At 48.5% G+C, this 20289-nt stretch overlaps 1 protein-coding gene across 1 annotated transcript in view; it reads left to right on the forward strand.

Moving 5' to 3' along the window:
* Positions 1-3147: 3147 nt before the first annotated feature.
* Positions 3148-20289, forward strand: part of PEX13 (peroxisomal biogenesis factor 13) — a 36158-nt gene continuing 19016 nt past the window's right edge. The window contains exons 1-2 of the mRNA XM_085869478.1: positions 3148-3307; positions 4838-5044. Of these exons, the coding sequence (XP_085725604.1) occupies positions 3240-3307; positions 4838-5044 (275 nt within the window). The 5' untranslated portion in view covers positions 3148-3239. The remainder of the gene's footprint in view (positions 3308-4837; positions 5045-20289) is intronic.

Genomic DNA, 20289 nt, shown 5'->3' on the forward strand with positions numbered 1-20289 from the left:
GTGGTCAAACTTTATCTTGAAGAAAATTTCAACGAAGCACGCGTCTAAACAATTTTATTAATGAATGAACACGGAAGTATCATCAAAATGGCGATGTTTATTTTAAGCTTAAAAATAAATCGTTCATTGTCTATACGAAATAATTTTTCATTGCCAGATTTGAACGAAAATTGATACTGCACACCGCAGGAGAATGGTGAGTTAGGTGAGCCGAAATTTTTTTGCGCTATCGTGTACCGTTTTGGCTGTGTTTCGGGAGCATACAAACGTACATACATACATACATACATACATACATACATACATCCAAGATGAGAGTTTTGGTAATATATAGATAGATTAGCTCATCCCCCTTGCAGATTTGTCTGTCTGTCTGTCCAGGCCGTAAGCTTTTTTTTTTTTTTTTTTTTAAAGTATTTGAGCTTTTCTCAAATTTTCAACAAAGGTTTGTTATGAGAATATGGAGAAGACAAAGAATTTGGTCAAAATGTCAAGTCACATAAAATGATCAATGTTCATCAAATTGACCTGAAATTTTAAGAATTTGCGTATTTGGTCATTGAATTGGTTCACCAATGAAAAGCAAGAAGGTGATTGTTTTTTTTGATTGTTAAAAAAAATTTTTTTCTTTTTTTTTTAAAGATCAAAAGGTCAAGGCTGCGTGAAATATCAATGTGGTGTCAATGGCCCAATTCATCGAGTGTACGGTATCCTGTTCTGTCAAGGTCACACAATTGTCCATTTCCTTCTGATTGACTTGGAATTTGAGCAGTTTGACTTCTGATTGACAAAGCACATTGGGTCACTAAAGCCCATTGGCATTGCTTTTGAGGTCAAAAGGTCAAGGTGCCTAAAATCGTTAATCTTTTTGTATTTATTTTTTCTTTGGCTCTTATGTTTAGCTAACAGAAGACACGGACAGTTTAGCTTTAGTTTAGCTTTTGTGGACATGGACAGGTTTTGTATTTTCAGATGCTTTCTCGTTTGGTTTTCGTTCGGCCGTGTCGTGGTTAGAGTATCCGCTCCAAGTCGGTGGTTAAAATCCCGTCTGAGTCATACAAAAGGCTTTAAAAATGGTGCGTGCTGCACCCTCACTTGACATTCAGCATTTCAGAGGATAGAGCACGGACAATGCTCAGCGGGCAAATGGCAAACCACCCAGTTGCCAAGAAACTGCTTCGGCAGCACTTATGCTCTGTAAAGAGTATGGCAAAAGTTTATATATATATATATATATATATATATATATATATATATATATATATATATATATATATATATATATATATATATATATATATATATATATATATATATATATATATATATATATATATATATATTTTCAACTTGAGTGTAGTTGGTAGAATTGATTGAATCAGAATAATTACTATATGCTTTGGATTGTTGGATAGCTCTGGAAGGGTAGGGATATGCATTCACCGAGGTTTGTTGCTGTAAACTGTCACCCTGCTGTCTCACAGGTAGGGTGCTGCACAGGTGTATGTGTGTGTGCGTGTATTGGATAAATGTTCATCTTCTGGCATTAGCAGGTGGACGTTAAACGTCATTCGGGATCTTTCGTAACGAGGCGGGGAGCTATTGTCGGCATTGTGGAAAAATGTTACAAATTCTTGCCTGAACTTTGGTCAGATTAAGGAAAAGCTTCATGGGTATTTTATCGTAATTATAGTCTCTATAAACAGTATAAAATATTTTGTTTGTTTCATTTAATTGTGACGTCAGAATTGATGGAACACAAGGATAGGTGGAAAGACATTCTCACTTTCATGTTTATCGAATTGGCTCATCCAGGTGCTTAATCTTCTCACCTTGTATACTTCGACATGAGCAGACACCAGTATTTTTTTAGATCCTCGTGGAGGATCTCTAAGTCTTACTCACGTTGTTGTTCTTGTGGACTTTTTTGTTTCACAGCCTACAGTTTTCATCGAAACATCATGAAACTTGGCGTATATATGTAAAAATACCCTGCGCAGATAGTAACCATCTCAGATTTTGAAAATTCCTCCTAGAAAAAAAGTTATGACGTCAAAATATCTCCGCTAATGGAAATTGCCGAAAAAATTATCTCAAACGAGGCAAGCTTTTTGAATTCTCTTTGCGGGAATCGAACAGGGCATTAGCAGAAATGAATTACCGCACATATGATACATCACTATGACGTCATATCAATTTTTATTACGTCATTCCTATTTTTTGACGTTTTTTGTTTCACAACCCAGAGTTTTCATCGGATCTTCGTGAAACTTGCCATGTATATGCAGAAAGCCCACGCGCAGGCAGTAACCATCTCCGATTTTGGAAATTCTTCCTAGAAAAAAAGGTTGACGTCATAATTTCGCTGCGAATGGAAATCGCCTATACCATTATCTCCAAAACAAGGCAAGCTGTTTGAATTTTGTTTGCGGGAATCAAGCCGGGCATTAGCACAGATAATTGATCGCAAACCTGATACATCATAATGACGTCATATTCGTTTTTATGACGTCATCATTAAGAGGACGAGGACCTTGGCTCATTTGAGCTTGTTTTTTTAATATGAATTGCAAGGACACTGGTCATAGACAAAGGACAAATGGTACGTGGGATTTGAAGCTGGGACCCCTGCATCACAAGACCCCTAAAGATTCTTCCTGTTTTTCCCCGCACCAGTTGCTTTTTCACAACCTCGACTCACTAATCGGTAGATTCGAGGAAAGTCCGGGGATTTAAAGTTGTTAGGGTTTAACCCTAACCCTAGCCCTAATAGAATCCACTGAATTGTTCATCTGTTGGTGAAATAATTTTTCGATTCGACATCTACTATGAATGTGTGAGGTGTTTTTTTTGTGGAGTTCTAATGTACAATGTGATTCACCAAAATAATCGTCATGACCTCCTGAGTTGATTTGGCTAATTAACTGCAAAGAAACCAGAATAATTCCCATGTTTTAAGGGCACGCCATATTGAGGTGCATTGATCAGCTTAATAGGTCCTTCCTCGCCCTGGCATTCTAATTACAAAATAAATATAAAACGATGATAACGTTGTAACAAATCATATATAACGAACGTATTATCCCCGCCGGGCCCACTTGTCGGATTAAACGATGAAGCGTTCGGAACGGAAATTCCTGGAACGAAATTTTGCTGCAAGTCCGAGCGGATATCCGGTGCGTGGCTCGCGCTCTGGACACCGCCACAGGAGGACGGAGTGAAGAGAGGACCGAGGGCGCATGGCTGGTCAGATCCCTCACAAACCGTGGGAGAAAACGCTTTTCACCAGGGATCCCAGTGTTCTCCGGTGAGGATTACACGATGGTGGAAACAGGCAGCCGCTGTGTTTGTGAGGGTCAGGGGAGTGAGTGGTACTGATTGAGTGTGTGGTACTGATTGAGTTTGTGGTATTGATTGCGTGAGTGGTACTGACTGAGTGTGTGGTACTGATTGAGTGTGTGGTACTGATTGAGTGTGTGGTACTGATTGAGTGTGTGGTACTGATTGAGTGTGTGGTACTGACTGAGTGTGTGGTACTGATTGATTGCGTGAGTGGTACTGATTGAGTTTGTGGTACTGATTGAGTGGGTACTGATTGAGTGTGTGGTACTGATTGATTGCGTGAGTGGTACTGATTGAGTGTGTGGTACTGATTGAGTTTGTGGTACTGATTGATTGCGTTAGTGGTACTGATTGAGTGAGTGGTACTGATTGAGTGTGTGGTACTGATTGAGTTTGTGGTTCTGATTGAGTTTGTGGTACTGATTGATTGCGTGAGTGGTACTGATTGAGTTTGTGGTACTGATTGAGTGTGTGGTACTGATTGAGTGTGTGGTACTGATTGAGTGTGTGGTACTGATTGAGTTTGTGGTACTGATTGAGTTTGTGGTACTGATTGAGTTTGTGGTTCTGATTGAGTTTGGTACTGATTGATTGCGTGAGTTGTACTGATTGAGTTTGTGGTACTGATTGAGTGTGTGGTACTGATTGAGTTTGTGGTACTGATTGAGTTTGTGGTACTGATTGATTGAGTGTGTGGTACTGATTGAGTTTGTGGTACTGATTGATTGCGTGAGTGGTACTGATTGCGTGTGTGGTACTGATTGATTGCGTGTGTGGTACTGATTGAGTGAGTGGTACTGATTGATTGCGTGAGTGGTACTGATTGAGTGTGTGGTACTGATTGAGTGTGTGGTACTGATTGAGTTTGTGGTACTGATTGATTGCGTGAGTGGTACTGATTGAGTGAGTGGTACTGATTGAGTGTGTGGTACTGATTGAGTTTGTGGTACTGATTGAGTTTGTGGTACTGATTGATTGCGTGAGTGGTACTGATTGAGTTTGTGGTACTGATTGAGTTTGTGGTACTGATTGAGTGTGTGGTACTGATTGAGTGAGTGGTACTGATTGAGTGGTACTGATTGATTGCGTTTGTGGTACTGATTTAGTGTGTGGTACTGATTGAGTTTGGTACTGATTGATTGCGTGAGTTGTACTGATTGAGTTTGTGGTACTGATTGAGTTTGTGGTACTGATTGAGTTTGTGGTACTGATTGATTGAGTGTGTGGTACTGATTGAGTTTGTGGTACTGATTGAGTTTGTGGTTCTGATTGAGTTTGTGGTACTGATTGATTGCGTGAGTGGTACTGATTTAGTGTGTGGTACTGATTGAGTTTGTGGTACTGATTGAGTGTGTGGTACTGATTGAGTGAGTGGTCTGATATCCAAGATGTCATTGATTTTGTACCTTTACACGTCAGCTGCAGTAAATTTTGCTGCCACAGGTGTGATGGTCCCAACGTGGTTTTTATATTCAGGCTTTCTTTCACTTGGCAGAGTACCTGACCCCCTGTACCTACCTGGATCCTCCGGTCATTCTGCATCACCAAGACCACCACCTGTACCCCCGCGACCTACGCGACGTCATTACCCGGCAGTATCGACATACCGCCCTCCTCTCACTTCGTACGGCCACCCGAGCGGTTACGGTTTATACGGAAGCAATGCGTACGATGGTTACAACCCTTACCTCTCCAATTACAGGTAACTATGAGTGTGCGTTTTATCTTATTGTTTCCCTCTTTTGTTGGAAACCCCACTGGGTTGGATAGAAATCCCGATAGATAGAAATAATCAAATGATAGACAGCATGCTGTCCTTCACACACAAACATATTGCATGTCCATATGAGTGTCGATAAGGAAATGAAGAGGAACTCGTGAAAAAGGGTTCTTTTGTAACGCCTTCTTGTTGCTGTTGCTGTTGTGGATGTGGTTTATGGTTATGCTCTTTCTGCGTGCTGTGCTATTATATTGTTAAGGATTTCTGAATCCGGTCTGATGAATGCATCCACACATCCAGGTCCTCAGACAATTATTTCCTTAAATGCATGTTCAGATTAGCCCCATCCCCATGTCTCGTGGGATCTTTAATTGTGATGCGTTGAGAAGGGTAAAGGATAGATCCTCTCTCTTATGGGAAGTTTTTTTTTTTTTTTTCTTTACGACAGACACGTTCACACACATTTCTTCACACACAGACAATTATTTCCTTAAATACATGTTCAGAGTAGCCCCATTACATCCCCATGTCAAGTGGGATCTTTAATTGTAACATTAATTGTGATGTGTTGAGAAGGGTAAAGGATAGATCCCCTCTCTTATGGGAAGTTTTTTTTCTTTACGACAGACACGTTCACACACATTTCTTTCGCGAGCTCTGAAGTTCGCCCTCATTTTTCCTCAGCAACATTCTTCCGCGAGCTCCGACGCCCGCCTTTTTTGAGAGTGCACGGGTCGTCATGGTAACCATGCCCCAGTGGGGCAGGGTGAGCTTGGGGCGGACGGCATCCCGCGGAGACGGCCCGGGGATATAAAAACGAGCGAGAGAAAGCGTGAGGTACATTCTGTAGAGAGAGACTGAGACTGAGACTGAGACTGTCTCAGTCTCAGTCTCAGTCTGTCTCAGTCTCAGTCTCAGTCTGTCTCAGTCTCAGTCTCAGTCTGTCTCAGTCTCAGTCTCAGTCTCAGTCTCAGTCTCAGTCTCAGTCTGTCTCAGTCTCAGTCTCAGTCTGACTGAGACTGAGACTGAGACTGAGACTGAGACTGAGACTGAGACTGAGACTGAGACTGAGACTGAGACTGAGACTGAGACTGAGACTGAGACTGAGACTGAGACTGAGACTGAGACTGAGACTGAGACTGAGACTGAGACTGAGACTGAGACTGAGACTGAGACTGAGACTGAGACTGAGACATAAGCAAAAGAGGGATGTTCTGAGAGGAGAGAAAAAGTCAGAAGAAAAAAAAAACTAAGCAGAAAAAAAAAGTCAGAAGAGAAAAAAAGTGAGGAGAGAAAGGAGGAGAAAAAAAGTGTTCTGAAGAGAAAAGCATGAGGAGAAAGTAAAGGGCGAGAGAAGCGACCAAGAAGCGGGTGTCTGACCAGCGCTGACGAGACAATTTGCCCTTCCGAGTGCTTCGGCAAGCGAGCGTGTGGTGCGCATGTGGGTGTGAGCAGCGCCGCCAACAAGTGAGGCACGGATAGATCACCAACAACACCAGGGTCTAAACCCGCGACGGACGATCTCTGTGCCTTCCAGACGTCGACTGGCGTTCAAGGCTGCCCCGCGAGATGGTGCACGGCAAAGCTGGGTGCTGGCGACGGACGTGACACGCACGCACGGATTCTCAGGACGTTTTCGCTTCATGGACAACTTTCTGGTGAGCGAGACGATTCTCCTCCTCCCTTCCCCCTGAATGATCTGTTGGGTATCATTGTCTGCGTTTAGCTGTCAGTCAACCCCCGATAAGCATCTGCTCTTTGTCTCTTTCCTGGCATTTCGATTGATTTTTGTTTTGAAATTAATTCTTTATTTATGTCGGCAAAGAAAAAGCTTTTTAGTTATTTATTTTATTATTAATAGATTATTTGTCGATTTCCAACCTGTCCGTTTTTGCCCTTTCCTTCTATTGGTCTAGCATTGTTCGAATCGAGATAGACTGGGAGGTAATTACCACAGATTTGACCAAAAAATCATCGGCAAACACCAGCAGTTAAAACGCTCGGCCGCCCTAATTAAAATCTAATCAGATAATATTGGTGCTTTGCCGAGGGCGCGCTCCCCGCTCAGGTAACCACGTGACCTCTAGTTAAACGGAATAATTAGACTGCGGACACTGGAACTCGTGGTTGACTGGGTGGCGTTCGTGGTTTTAAAACAACCCACCATACCAAAACGTTAATTGTGAGCGGTGCCCCCAGGTCCAGCTTTACCGAGGACAACCGGGGATTAATCCCCCTGAGTGCAAGCTGGTGTCTCGGTATCCGGGGCCGCACATTATATTTTCCTCGGGTTTCATCGTGACGTCATTCCATATCTTGGACGTCGGTTGTCTGCCATTACAGAGGAGAAGGCCTGGAGATGATACGAAGTTAACCTGCAAAATAGTTTGAAATGGTTTTCGTAGTCATCACCACGCATTTAACAACCATGCACCAATGATCATTTTTACCCTCATTGTTACCTTCGCAGAAGGAGAGGATATTGCATTTCGGTCCCGTTTGTTTGTTTGTTTTTGTTTGTTTGTCCGTACAGAACTTTCGTGTTTTTCTCCGCAACCGCTTGTCGGATTGAGACAAACTTTTCACCACAGCAGAGACAACTCGTGTAGAATGGTTTAATGATTATGATGTCATAGGTCACGTGGTGTGGTAGTTGTGTTGGAAAAATGGTAAAAAAAAAAAACTGTGGACCTCTTATCTCTGAAACTACACCAAGGGAAAAATTGAAACTTGGCACGTGGCAAGTACTACTCATGGGGAATGTGTTTTTTTTTTTTTTTTAATGACGTCATGGGTGCCTTCGTTGTGAAATCATTGCATATGTACAATGCTACATCTGATCAGTATGAAAAATTGAGGGTCGTGTAGGTATTGTTACGGATTCGCGCCCGCCGGCGTGCTGACGGCCACGTAACTCGAATCGCGGCACGTCGCCCACCGGACGGACAATCCAGTCGTGACCCTCTCGGACTAACGCCGGGAACCAGTCACGGGTGGACCTTTCGGTCTCACCGCGATCGAGCCAATCAGCCCCCGCGTGGGATAGGGTTGCTCGCCAAATTCGACCTACCTAAGTACCCACACCGAGGGTAGACCGGGCGATCGCACCTCGCCGCAGGTCGACTTCGAACACGGGCCACTTAAGCGACCCGTTCCGTACTATCGGGATAACCGAGCGGTGTTAACGTCGGCCTCGACGGTTCGATTAATTATCGGGCGTATTCAGCCCACTACCAACCCTTTACGTGAAGCAAGATGAGGATTCAATGAAAGAAATGACGAAGCGAAGCGGGAAACAGTTCAACACAAAGCACATTTATTCGCGACGAACGGAAAGCACACATATTCAATTCCACCAAAAGCACATAGAAAAGAAAAACACAATGCAATTTACACAAAAAGCAAATGCGACAATGCAGATCTAATACCGATTACGCGAGCACACGGCAACACTTATACAATTTTACTTCACAGACGGCGCCGACAACACATACCCAAAAACCAAGAAAAAGAACACCCTCAAAGATGAGGCGGGCCTGAGGCCGAGACCGGGTCGAGCCTACCCGTCTGGTGATGAGACGCGGAGCGGCGATGGGTGCCTCAACTCCGCGGGCCTCGCGGGCAGTGTCTGGTAGGGGTGGGAAAGGGGCCCCTTGGTCGCACTATCTCAGCGGGGGGGGAAACAGGAGGGGGTTGCTGATGCTCGGGGTACAGAGGATTTCCACTCTGCCTCGAGTCCCGCGACGAGCGTCTCCACCTCGGCCAGGTCGCGCGCCGTCGGCCTCCCTGGTGTGCAGCTCCCTGCACGACGCGAGCACCCCTCGTCTGCCCTCGCCGCCTCTCCACAGCTCCGTCCCCTTTTGCTCCGACTCCAACGCACACGACGACGACCAACTCCTTCTTGCTTCTTCTTCCCAACTCCACCGCCCGCGAAGTCTTAACTCTCTATTCACTTGACTGACGAACGCGGTCGCTATATCAGCCCCGTGGCTTCGCTCTCTCATCTTTGACCCCCTCCCTTCGACCTTTCACCTCGCTCTCCATTGGCCCGAGAAAAGTGGGCGTGAATGCTTTTGATCCATAAATTTGCATATATCGATCGCCCTCCAACACCCTGGGGCGGGGCCAAATCGCCCTCGCTCACCGATTGGACGGAACAAAAGTGGGCGTGTGTCGTTTTTGGATCCGTTTTTGAAGTGGAAAATCCGTGGTTTTGTACACGCTGTTCGGGCGCGCGCCCTGCACGAGTCCAACACCGGTACCCACAAGCGGCGCAAGAACGGTGGCGATGCGACGGCTGCGAGGTGTGACGTGAAGGTCGTGGCGGTTGTGGTGAAGCGGCGTTGTGGTTGGTGGTTGATGTTGTGACTGGTGGTGGTAACAATGGCGGTTGGTCCAAAATAAAGATAGTAAAAGAAAACGGCTATCCTGAAGAGTCGCAGCACGCATAAAATGACATGTATTCCCACTAGACAACGGGTTTGGGCCTAACTACACATATACTTACCGAGATATCTCACCTAAGGGACCTGAATGGTGGTTTGCGAATTTGGTAACCACAACACTACCCTCCCTTTTTACAGACTCGTCCCGAGTCGTCAAATTTTCGTGTGCCATCATGTGTAGTTTTCCCCTAGTACATTTTACCTACGGTTCCCTGAGTGCGACATTCATGGTATTCGTGTCCCCAAAATAAATAACCTGAGGGCTGCGTAACTATCTAAACAAACTCACTCACACGGACGACTTAAATAAAATTGCCGGCGCTAGGACAGACATGCCGGGGGCGCACTCATATGTACAGTACATCTTAACCTTAACTTACAAATTTTACACTAAACCATGGCCCAGGATCAATGAACTCTGCAAAAGAAAAGCAGTTAGCAGGGAGCCAGGCTGCCCACATGCAGTCTCTGGCTCAAACAATGCAGGTGACAGGGAACGTGGCTGGCTGCTCACACGCAGTCCAAGGCCTTCCTTTTTGAACTGAACGCAGTGAACCACAACGGTGCATGGGCTGCACAAACGTAGTCTCCGTGCCAGCTCAAGTGGCACACGCAATGAACACAACGAATGGATGGATGAATGGTTTGAATTGAACTCAGTGAACCACAACGGTGCATGGGCTGCACAAACGTAGTCTCCGTGCCAGCTCAAGTGGCACACGCAATGAACACAACGAATGGATGGATGGACACAAACACGGTGCACGGGCCGCCACTGCAGGCCCGTGTTGTAGCTGCCAACAGGGCAGTTCTCGCAGCTTGCAAACTGTTGCCTTGATCCTGGCGCACATGGCAATGAACAGGGGGGGGGGGGCAAAGCAAAAATTGAACGGGGCTGGTGAACATGGGCAGTGGGCATGGCATGGCAAAGGCAAGCAGGCAAACACAGCCCGCAGAAGAAGGCCGTTGCAGATGAACTGGCCGGCACAGGCCTTGCAGCACACAGCTGCCGATGAAGTGGGCCGGCACAGGCCTTGAAAAAAAAAACAGCCAGCCGGCAGATGAAGTGGGCCGGCACAGGCCTTGCAGCAACACAGCCAGCAGATGAAGCTGGCCAGCTTTTGCCGTTCAGTGGAGGTTGGTGGAGGGAGTGCGGTGGTGCTGGCCACTTGGAAGGTGGGCTCGGACCTACCTACCTGTCTCCCTCCCAACCTATCGCCTTTGCCTGTCACTGTACATACCCACTCCCTTAATTTGTGAAAAACCAATTTAGCCCCCACTTATTTTTTTGTTGTTTTTATTTTTACTTCCCCACTATAAATCGTCCCCTAACCCCCTTTATCGTCCTTGTTCGGCTAACCTATTCTGTCACCTAGCCTACTCCCAACCCCTACGTTCCCTTCCCGGAGGGGAATAAGGGAGAGCTAACGTCCTGTGCCGAGGCCCAACGAAGCCTCAGAATGGCCTCCCCAGAGTTCGGCGATCTAACCCACAGTGGGTCCAGCGGCCCACAACGAGAGCGAGGGGATGGATGGTGCGGAGGGGTACATCTCCTAATCTACCCTATCCATTTAACAGTTAAACTACCCCGGGGCTTTCAACAAGCGCCTCTCGCTTAAACTATTGGTTCTAACAACCCAGATTCCCGTCGCCTATGTTGGTGTCCTCACAATTTCGGGCCTCGCCCCCCAATTTTCTCTCCGTGCCCTCACACGGTCTCCTGGCTGGGACACGTGGCTCCCTTTGGCAGGCATGACCCTCTGCTGATTCTCCCGCTCTGGCACCCCCGGGCACTACACTGCTTCCGAGCCTACCAGCTCCCTAACACCGGGGAGTGCCCCCCATGGCACCTCCCCTGAAACGCACACGTGGCAGGCCGGCCTCCCGGGCCCCTTTCCGAGGGTCACCCATGCCCACAACACTGCCCACGCGGCTAATGGCGCCCCGGGCCCCCACACCAAGCAGGCGCACCCGTGCCCACTACGCTATCCCGGCCCCCCCTGGGCCCTTGGCCTACCACGGCCGACTAGCCTGGTGCCCGGGGTACCCACTCAGCGATACTCACCTTTCGCAGCCACGCTCCCAAGCCCGTCAACAGGGCTCCTGCACCCCTCCAAACGGGTTTCGAGCCTACACACCCACCAACAACAAAACGACCTCCATTTTTCAATTTGACTAACCCCCTAACTCACTTTACACTGACCCCGGGGTCCCTTGGGCGGGAGTCACTCCTCCCCCCAATCACTCATCCCACCATGCAGTCCCCAGTCGCTCCACTCACACAGACCCGCTGGCCTCACTCACTCAACAAGTACTCACCTCACAACTCACCAACTCTTCAATACACACGCCGCTGAACTCTGCCATCCTTCTATCTGCATCCCCTAACTAACTCGTGCTCCCGCGTCGTCCCTTAAACTACAGTACGTTCCTTTTAACACTACGTAGCTAAGCTACGTCCCCTCTACACATTCACAAGTCTGTCCATGTCCTCAAATCTCTAAAATCATTTTATTTCCCATCCTAAAGCTCACTAAATCCCTCTACCTAATCCATTCCACAGACTCCATGAGGACTTACCCCTGCCCCATGAAGTCGGTCTAACTAAGCTAACCCTTCCCCCTAACTAGTTTCCATCCTGTGCCCAGGGTCAAGGGGGTCTTCCACCCCTTGCCCAGGGATCCTGTGCACCCGAAAGTGAGGCTTGCTCTTTTCTTTTTTTTTCTACATGCGCAGCACCAGCGCGGAAACTCAGAGCTCGCGCACTTTACACCTGCCCGTGACGTCATGCCGCTGCACGTGTACCTCGTCCCTCCTTGGACGGTACCATCCGGCCGGGATACCCCTCCTGCCGGATTCCAACCACATGTGCAGCCATGACGTCACCGTGCGCATAAAAAAAAAACACAAGCCCCACATCTCGAGGGGTTCCCCACGCGAACACATGTGCTTTGCCCGTTGGAGCTTAACACACACGATCGCGTGGAGAACCCGTCCGGTCCAAATCCATTTACCTGCCTAAACTTTGTCCGTCCGCGGGATCGGCAAATCCACCGCTGGCATTTCCGGACCGGGACTTCACTCTCGCAAGCGAGCACGTGGCGGTCTCGTGCGTTGCACAGCACGAACCGCGTGCTCACTGCTGGGTGAACCCGGCACGGTCCCCGAAACAACTACAGCCGCTACTCGGCTTTCTTTCCTCTCATGTCTCCGTCGTCGCCTCCATTCCACCCACGCACACCTGCGTGTTACGACGCTCACACTCCACTCCATTACATTCACACCGGGAGACGCGGCTGCGTGCTCCCGCATGCCAACCGACATCTCCCTCACATACCGCTCTCTCACACACACGGTCTCCCTTGCACTCGGCCGTTCACTCACGCATGCTACCTCCCTCGCACACGTGGCTCCACGCACTCGCGGCCTTTCACTCACTCATGGTGCCTCATCCACACACCGTGCCTCACTCACACACGCGGGGGCACACACCCGCGGTGCCTCACTCACACACACGGCGACACTCACACACGGTGCCTCATCCACACATGGCGTGCTGGGAAGCACGTACTCCGGCACCATCGCCACCACACCAATCACACACGGGGTCGCTTCCACACACGGGGACGCACTCACACCTTGCACCACACACACAGGGACAACCACACTGGGGATTCGTGTCCCCACAAGGGTCTCCGGGGCCTCCATACCCCCCAAGCTTTCCGTGCACCCGTCCGCAGCACTCGTCCCCTCAACCTCGCAAAGCACGACCGAACTCACCTGGTCGTGACTCGCCTCAAGGGGGCATACTCCCTCCCCTCGTTCCTGGAGGAGGCCATCCAGGTGCTCGCACTGGGTCTCCACACGCTCCGCGAGCTCACCCCTATTATCCTCCACTACCTCCATGTGTGTGTGTGCGTCACTTACCCCGTCTTCATCGTGTTGTCTCTCCTCTATTTTTTCTGTCTCCCGTGTCTCTATACATTTATAAGTTTCTGTCGTCGTCACCTCGTGTCTCGTCTCACACGTTTTGGTCTCCCCATTTAATTTTTCCCTTTTGGTCACCGTCGATTCCTCTGTCACGACCCTCGCCCAACACGCCCCCCGAATTATTTTTTTACCCGCCTCCACCGCGGGCCTGTCAGCCGCTGCACCCCCTTCCAGCTCGTTTGCTCCCACACGTGGAGTCGCCATTCCTATCTCCCTGGTCACGGCCTTCATGCCCGCCTGCAGGCATCGGCCCATGTTCTGCGTCTCACCCCGCAGCTTTTTCGTTTCTTCCTTCATTTGCTGTGTACTCGCATCGATCTTTTCGTTCATGCTTTTCATTTCGTTTATAATTTCATTTGCGTTTGCATCCATCTTTTCGTTCATTTGTTGTGTATTCGCATCCATCTTTTGTGTATTCGCATCCATCTTTTCGTTCATGCCTTTCATTTCGTTTTTCATTTCATTTGTATTTGCATCCATCCTTGCTGTCATTGCCGCCAGCATGGCGCATAGTTGGGCCATGTCGGATGCACTCAGCTGAGCCGTTTCGGCAAGGGTTGGGGAAGGGTTTTGGTGGAGAGGGGGGGGGGGAGGTGTCGTACACCGCGGCCGCTGCCGCACCTATTTCGGGCTCTGGGTTCAGTTGGGCGAGTCCGTGTTCCTGCACAATCAACATTTCCTGCACGGGGATTCCATCCTGGACCATGGATTCTACACATTCTACATCCATTTCTAATACCCCCGGCTCCCGCTCGCCTTGAGACGCCATCTTGCTTCTCGTGAAGGGTTAATTTGAATCGCTCGTAATTTGGAGGGAATCGGGGGTCGCTTCTCTCACCCCTGGACCGATTCCCGTGAATTTAATTGGAGACAGGAGAGCCCGTTTTCCTGTTCTCCGATACCAGTGCCGCGAGGAGGGCGATGGATTTGTATCGCACGACCTAACACCAGTGTTACGGATTCGCGCCCGCCGGCGTGCTGACGGCCACGTAACTCGAATCGCGGCACGTCGCCCACCGGACGGACAATCCAGTCGTAACCCTCTCGGACTAACGCCGGGAACCAGTCACGGGTGGACCTTTCGGTCTCACCGCGATCGAGCCAATCAGCCCCCGCGTGGGATAGGGTTGCTTGCCAAATTCGACCTACCTAAGTACCCACACGGAGGGTAAACCTGGCGATCGCACCCGCCGCAGGTCGATTTCTCTCGGACACGGGCCACTTAAGCGACCCGTTCCGTACTATCGGATAACCGAGCGGTGTTATCGTCGGCCTCGACGGTTCGATTAATTATCGGGCGTATTCAGCCCACTACCAACCCTTTACGTGAAGCAAGATGAGGATTCAATGAAAGAAATGACGGCGAAGCGGGAAACAGTTCAACACAAAGCACATTTATTCGCGACGAACGGAAAGCACACATATTCAATTCCACCAAAAGCACATAGAAAAGAAAAACACAATGCAATTTACACAAAAACAAAATGCGACAATGCAGATCTAATACCGATTACGCGAGCACACGGCAACACTTATACAATTTTACTTCACAGACGACGCCGACAACACATACCCAAAACCAAGGAAAGAACACCCTCAAAGATGAGGCGGGCCTGAGGCCGAGACCGGGTCGGGCCTACCCGTCTGGTGATGAGACGCGGAGCGGCGATGGTGCCTCAACTCCGCGGGCCTCGCGGGCAGTGTCTGGTAGGGGGTGGGAAAGGGGCCCCCTTGGTCGCACTATCTCAGCGCGGGGGGAAACAGGAGGGGGTTGCTGATGCTCGGGGTATAGAGGATTTCCACTCTGCCTCGAGTCCCGCGACGAGCGACTCCACCTCGGCCAGGTCGCGCCGTCGGCCTCCCTGGTGTGCAGCTCCCTGCACGACGCGAGCACCCCCTCGTCTGCCCTCGCCGCCTCTCCACAGCTCCGTCCCCTTTTGCTCCGACTCCAACGCACACGACCAACTCCTTCTTGCTTCTTCTTCCCAACTCCACCGCCCGCGAAGTCTTAACTCTCTATTCACTTGACTGACGAACGCGGTCGCTTATATCAGCCCCGTGGCTTCGCGCTCTCATCTTTGACCCCCTCCCTTCGACCTTTCACCTCGCTCCCCATTGGCCCGAGAAAAAGTGGGCGTGAATGCTTTTTGATCCATAAATTTGCATATATCGATCGCCCTCCAACGCCCTGGGGGCGGGGCCAACCGCCTCGCTCACCGATTGGACGGAACAAAAGTGGGCGTGTGTCGTTTTTGATCCGTTTTTGAAGTGGAAAATCCGTGGTTTTGTACACGCTGTTCGGCGCGCGCCCTGCACGAGTCCAACACCGGTACCCACAAGCGGCGCAAGAACGGTGGCGATGCGACGGTTGCGAGGTGTGACGTGAAGGTCGTGGCGGTTGTGGTGAAGCGGCGTTGTGGTTGGTGGTTGATGTTGTGATTGGTGGTGGTAACAATGGCGGTTGGTCCAAAATAAAGATAGTAAAAGAAAAACGGCTATCTTGAAGAGTCGCAGCACGCATAAATGTCATGTATTCCCACTAGACAACGGGTTTGGGCCTAACTACACATATACTTACCGAGATATCTCACCTAAGGGACCTGAATGGTGGTTTGCGAATTTGGTAACCACAACAGTATATAATGGTCCATAGAAAAAATAAAGATGTCATCGGTCACGGGATATGGCAGCCATATATACGTGTGTGTGTGTGTGTGTGTGTGTGTGTGTGTGTGTGTGTGTGTGTGTGTGTGTGTGTGTGTGTGTGTGTGTGTGTGTGTGTGTGTGTGTGTGTGTGTGTGTGTGTATATATGTATGTATATATGTATATATATATATATATATCTATATATGTATATGTATATATGTATATGTATATATATATATATATATATATATATATATATATATATATATATATATATATATATATATAATATTGTTACGGCTGTGGAAATTCGCAATACACCATAAAGGGTCGTTAGATTAGCTATGCCGGTAAGTGAGTGTTCAGATATGTCCCCACCATTGTTTAAAGGGATTCTTCGGGTTCACCAGGCTGCGACCCTTTGAGATAGCCGTTTTTCTTTATTTATCGTTATTTTGAGCCACCATTGCCACAAACCTCCACGCAAACGCCAACTGCCACCAACTACGCCACAACGCCCACCATGCTCACACCACCCCACAACGATCACCACCATCTTCGCCACTACGCCCGCTTACGAACGACATCCTCCGCGGACCACGGTAGGACGGTTTCCGCGTCGGAAACCGTCCGAGAAGGATTGGCAGAACAAAAGCTCTTATGAGGCCTGTGAGGTTTTTTTCCCCGCCTATTTTCCCCGCGCTTGGTGTGAAGGAAAGGGGGAGGGCAGCTCTTCGCCGATTGTTGGATGCACAGCATGAGGCGGTCGGGGTGAGGGAACGCCCCTTTTTGCGAACCTACTCGAAGGGAGGCGGAGCCGAAAACGGGGAGGAGAGAAGGGTGGAGCCCCGTGCTGTATAAGGTGGACCGCACGCGGGGCTCGCTCTCTCTGTCGGGGTCGTGTTGGATTCTACTCACTCTCTTGGTGGACGTCATCCTCTCGCTTCATCTTCGAGCTTTCTCTTGGTGGTCGAGGTCAGGCTCTCTCGTCGGTCGGTGAAGGCGCGGGCCGGTGGCGAGTCCGGGCGACGCCTCGGAGACGCAGATGGGAGGCGCAGCCCTGCCCGCTGTGTGGTGCGAATCTGCGCGTCTGGCGAGGGACGCCAGAGAGAACTCACCGACCACATCATCGCAAAGGCCCGAGAGCAGGCGCTGCTACGCTAGCTGCCATGGGAACAAGGCGTCGCGACCTGCCCACCGTCACACCTCGAGGGGCAGGTAACCAGCACGGTCTCGCGGGCCTTTTCGGTCATCCACGGCCCACGACCATAAAGGTTTACGAACCCCGTCTACCTCCCTGCCTATGCGGAGGGTTTTCATGTTGTTTTTGTATGCATGCTGTGGCGCCGTGTCCTGTTAAGTAACAACTGTTAAGTGCATTACATTCTCATTGTAGTCGGTTGTATTGCTTTTTATTTGCCTTGCTTGTAAATACATGCATGATTCCTTGCTTGTGCTGTGTGTGCAATATGTGCTTTATAATAAATGTCCTTGTGTGCAACGTATCCCGTTCGTCGTGTCCTCCTTTCACCAAATTGAAAGTGCCATCCTGCATCGTGGAATGAGTAGTGGCTTTTGAACACCCGAGTAAAGAAGAATCTGAACCGTCGAGGTCAGCGATAACACCGCTCGGTTATCCCTGTAGCACGGAACGAACCGCTTAAGCGGTTCGTGTCCTAAGCCGAGCTGCGGCGTGGTGCAACCCCTCGGTAGGTTACCCGTGCGGGTATTTAGGTATATCGACATTCGGCGATTCACCCTATTTCGCACGGGTGGAATGCGGACTGTGTTGTGGTGAGGTTAAACCCCAACCCCTGACTGGTTCCTGGTGATCGTTCCAGGAGGGTCACAACTGAATTGGCCGTCCGGTGGGTGACGCGGCTGCCATTAGAGGTACACGGCCGATCGCATGCCAGGCGGGCCAGAATTCGTAACAATGTGTATATACATATACATATACATATACATATATATATATATATATATATATATATATATATATATATATATGAGCCTGGTGTTGGCTTAGTGGTTAGGGTGGCGGCTTGGGATCCCAGGGTCCTGAGTTCAAGCCCCGTTGGCTGCTGAATTAACACCAGGGGGTTGACTCAGCCTATCATCCTTCCGAGGTCGGTGAAATGAGTGCCAGTGTACTGGTCCCAGTGTATGCCCCGGTTAGAATTGGTGTACCATATCCCTGTGTGTCGTAAGAGGCGACCAGGGTGGGCGTCAGAAAGGGCATCCGGCCATAAAACATTGCCTCAAGAAAAAGCTAACCCCTGCACAGCAGGGAAAAATGGCTGTAAAAACGGTCATTTTATTTTATTATATATATATATATATATATATATATATATATATATATATATATATATATCTATCTATCTATCTATCTATCTATCTATCTATATCTCTTCTATCTATAATTTTAGGTGTGTGTGTGTGTGACCGCTGTTTCTCGACAACCACTGGTCCGTCTAATTGAAACTTGTCAGGTATATTGCTGGGACCTCAGTATGTGCCTTTTCAAGGTTTGATATTAATCGGACAAGTGCTTCACAAGTTATGGCCATTTATTTACCAAACCAATAACAGGACACTGTGCTGCGTAGGCGTGGCCTGTTTTTTTTTTTTTTTTTTTTTTTTTTCTGGCACGAGGTTTGAATTTTTTTTTTTTTGCGCGTACGGCCACGGCTTCTCTTCTCTTTGTGTTTTTCCTTGCGATGACATTGCAAAAAGGCAAAATACGTTGGCGCTCATTGAATAATTGGCCATTAAAACTAAATTGCGCATAATCGTAACTGCGATATGCGAAGTTCTGGACAGTGAGGACTTAACTTCCGGACTTCCGGATAGTGACGACTTGCTGCATTCTTTCTCGATTTTTTTTTATTTTATTTTTATTTTTTATTTTTTATTTTTTTATTTTTTTTTCCTCTTTCTCGACTTGCTGTATTTCTGTACTTTCTCGATTTCTGTACTTTCTCGATAAATTATAGAAAGATAAACACAATGCCCCAATCCAGTCGTCGTTTACGAGAGCGAAGAAACGAAGCTGCGCGTCGTGCACGCGCAATGAAATCTGATAAAGAACGAGCTACTCGCTTGACACGTGACTCTATGCGCGTGACAAGGTGTCGTGCAGAAGAAATGGATGAAGAACGAGCTGCTCACTTGACACGCGACGCTACACGTGTGACAAGGCGTCATGCAGCTGAAACGGATGAAGAACGAGCTGCTCGCATGGCAGACAACACTGGACGCGAGGAAAGTCGTCGTGTTGCTGAAACTGATGAAGAACGAGCTGCTCGCTTAGCAGACAACACTGGACGCGAGGCAAGGCATCGTGCTGCTGAAACAGATGAAGAACGAGCTGCTCACTTGACACGCGCACTACACGCGTGTCGTGCAGAAGAAACGGATGAAGAACGAGCTGCTCGCTTGGTAGACAACACTGGACGTGAGGTAAGGCGTCGTGCTGCTGAAACAGATGAAGAACGAGCTGCGCGCATGACAAGGCGTCATGCAGCTGAAACGGATGAAGAACGAGCTGCTCGCTTGGCAGACAACACTGGACACGAGGCAAGGCGTCGTGCAGAAGAAACGGATGAAGAACGAGCTGCTCGCTTGGCACGCGACGCTACACGTGCTATTGTGCTTTATCATTTTTAGCCCTATCTCTCAATGCATGTGAACATTCCGTACGGGCACGCACCACTTCCGGATAGTGATGACTTACTGTATTCTCATAATTTCTTGATTTCTTATCCGCATTTATAGATAAACACAATGCCCTAATCTAGTCGTCGTTTACGAGAGCGAAGGAACGGCCTGTGTGGTTGTTTGAAAGTTTTTCTTTTTTGGGGTTTGCATGTATGGGCACGCGAGAGCGAAGGAACGGAATGTGCGGTTGTTGTTTTTGGCTCACGGTTTGAATTTTTTTTGTTTTTTTTTGTTTTTGTTTTTTTGCACGTACTAGTATTAATTAAACCTTCAAAATTCTTCTTTGAAGTGGCCGAACAGATCGAGGTGAAACTTTACACATATGACTGCCTGTCCATGAAGAACAAAAGGTTCACACGTATGTCATAGGTCACATGGTTTGGCAGCCATATTATAGTTGCTCGAAAAACCTAAAATATATT

The sequence above is a fragment of the Eptatretus burgeri genome, chromosome 2 (genome assembly GCF_056783735.1).
Source record: "Eptatretus burgeri isolate ZD-2024b chromosome 2, Ebu_testis_v1, whole genome shotgun sequence".
In the NCBI taxonomy this organism is placed as follows: Eukaryota; Metazoa; Chordata; class Myxini; order Myxiniformes; family Myxinidae; genus Eptatretus; species Eptatretus burgeri.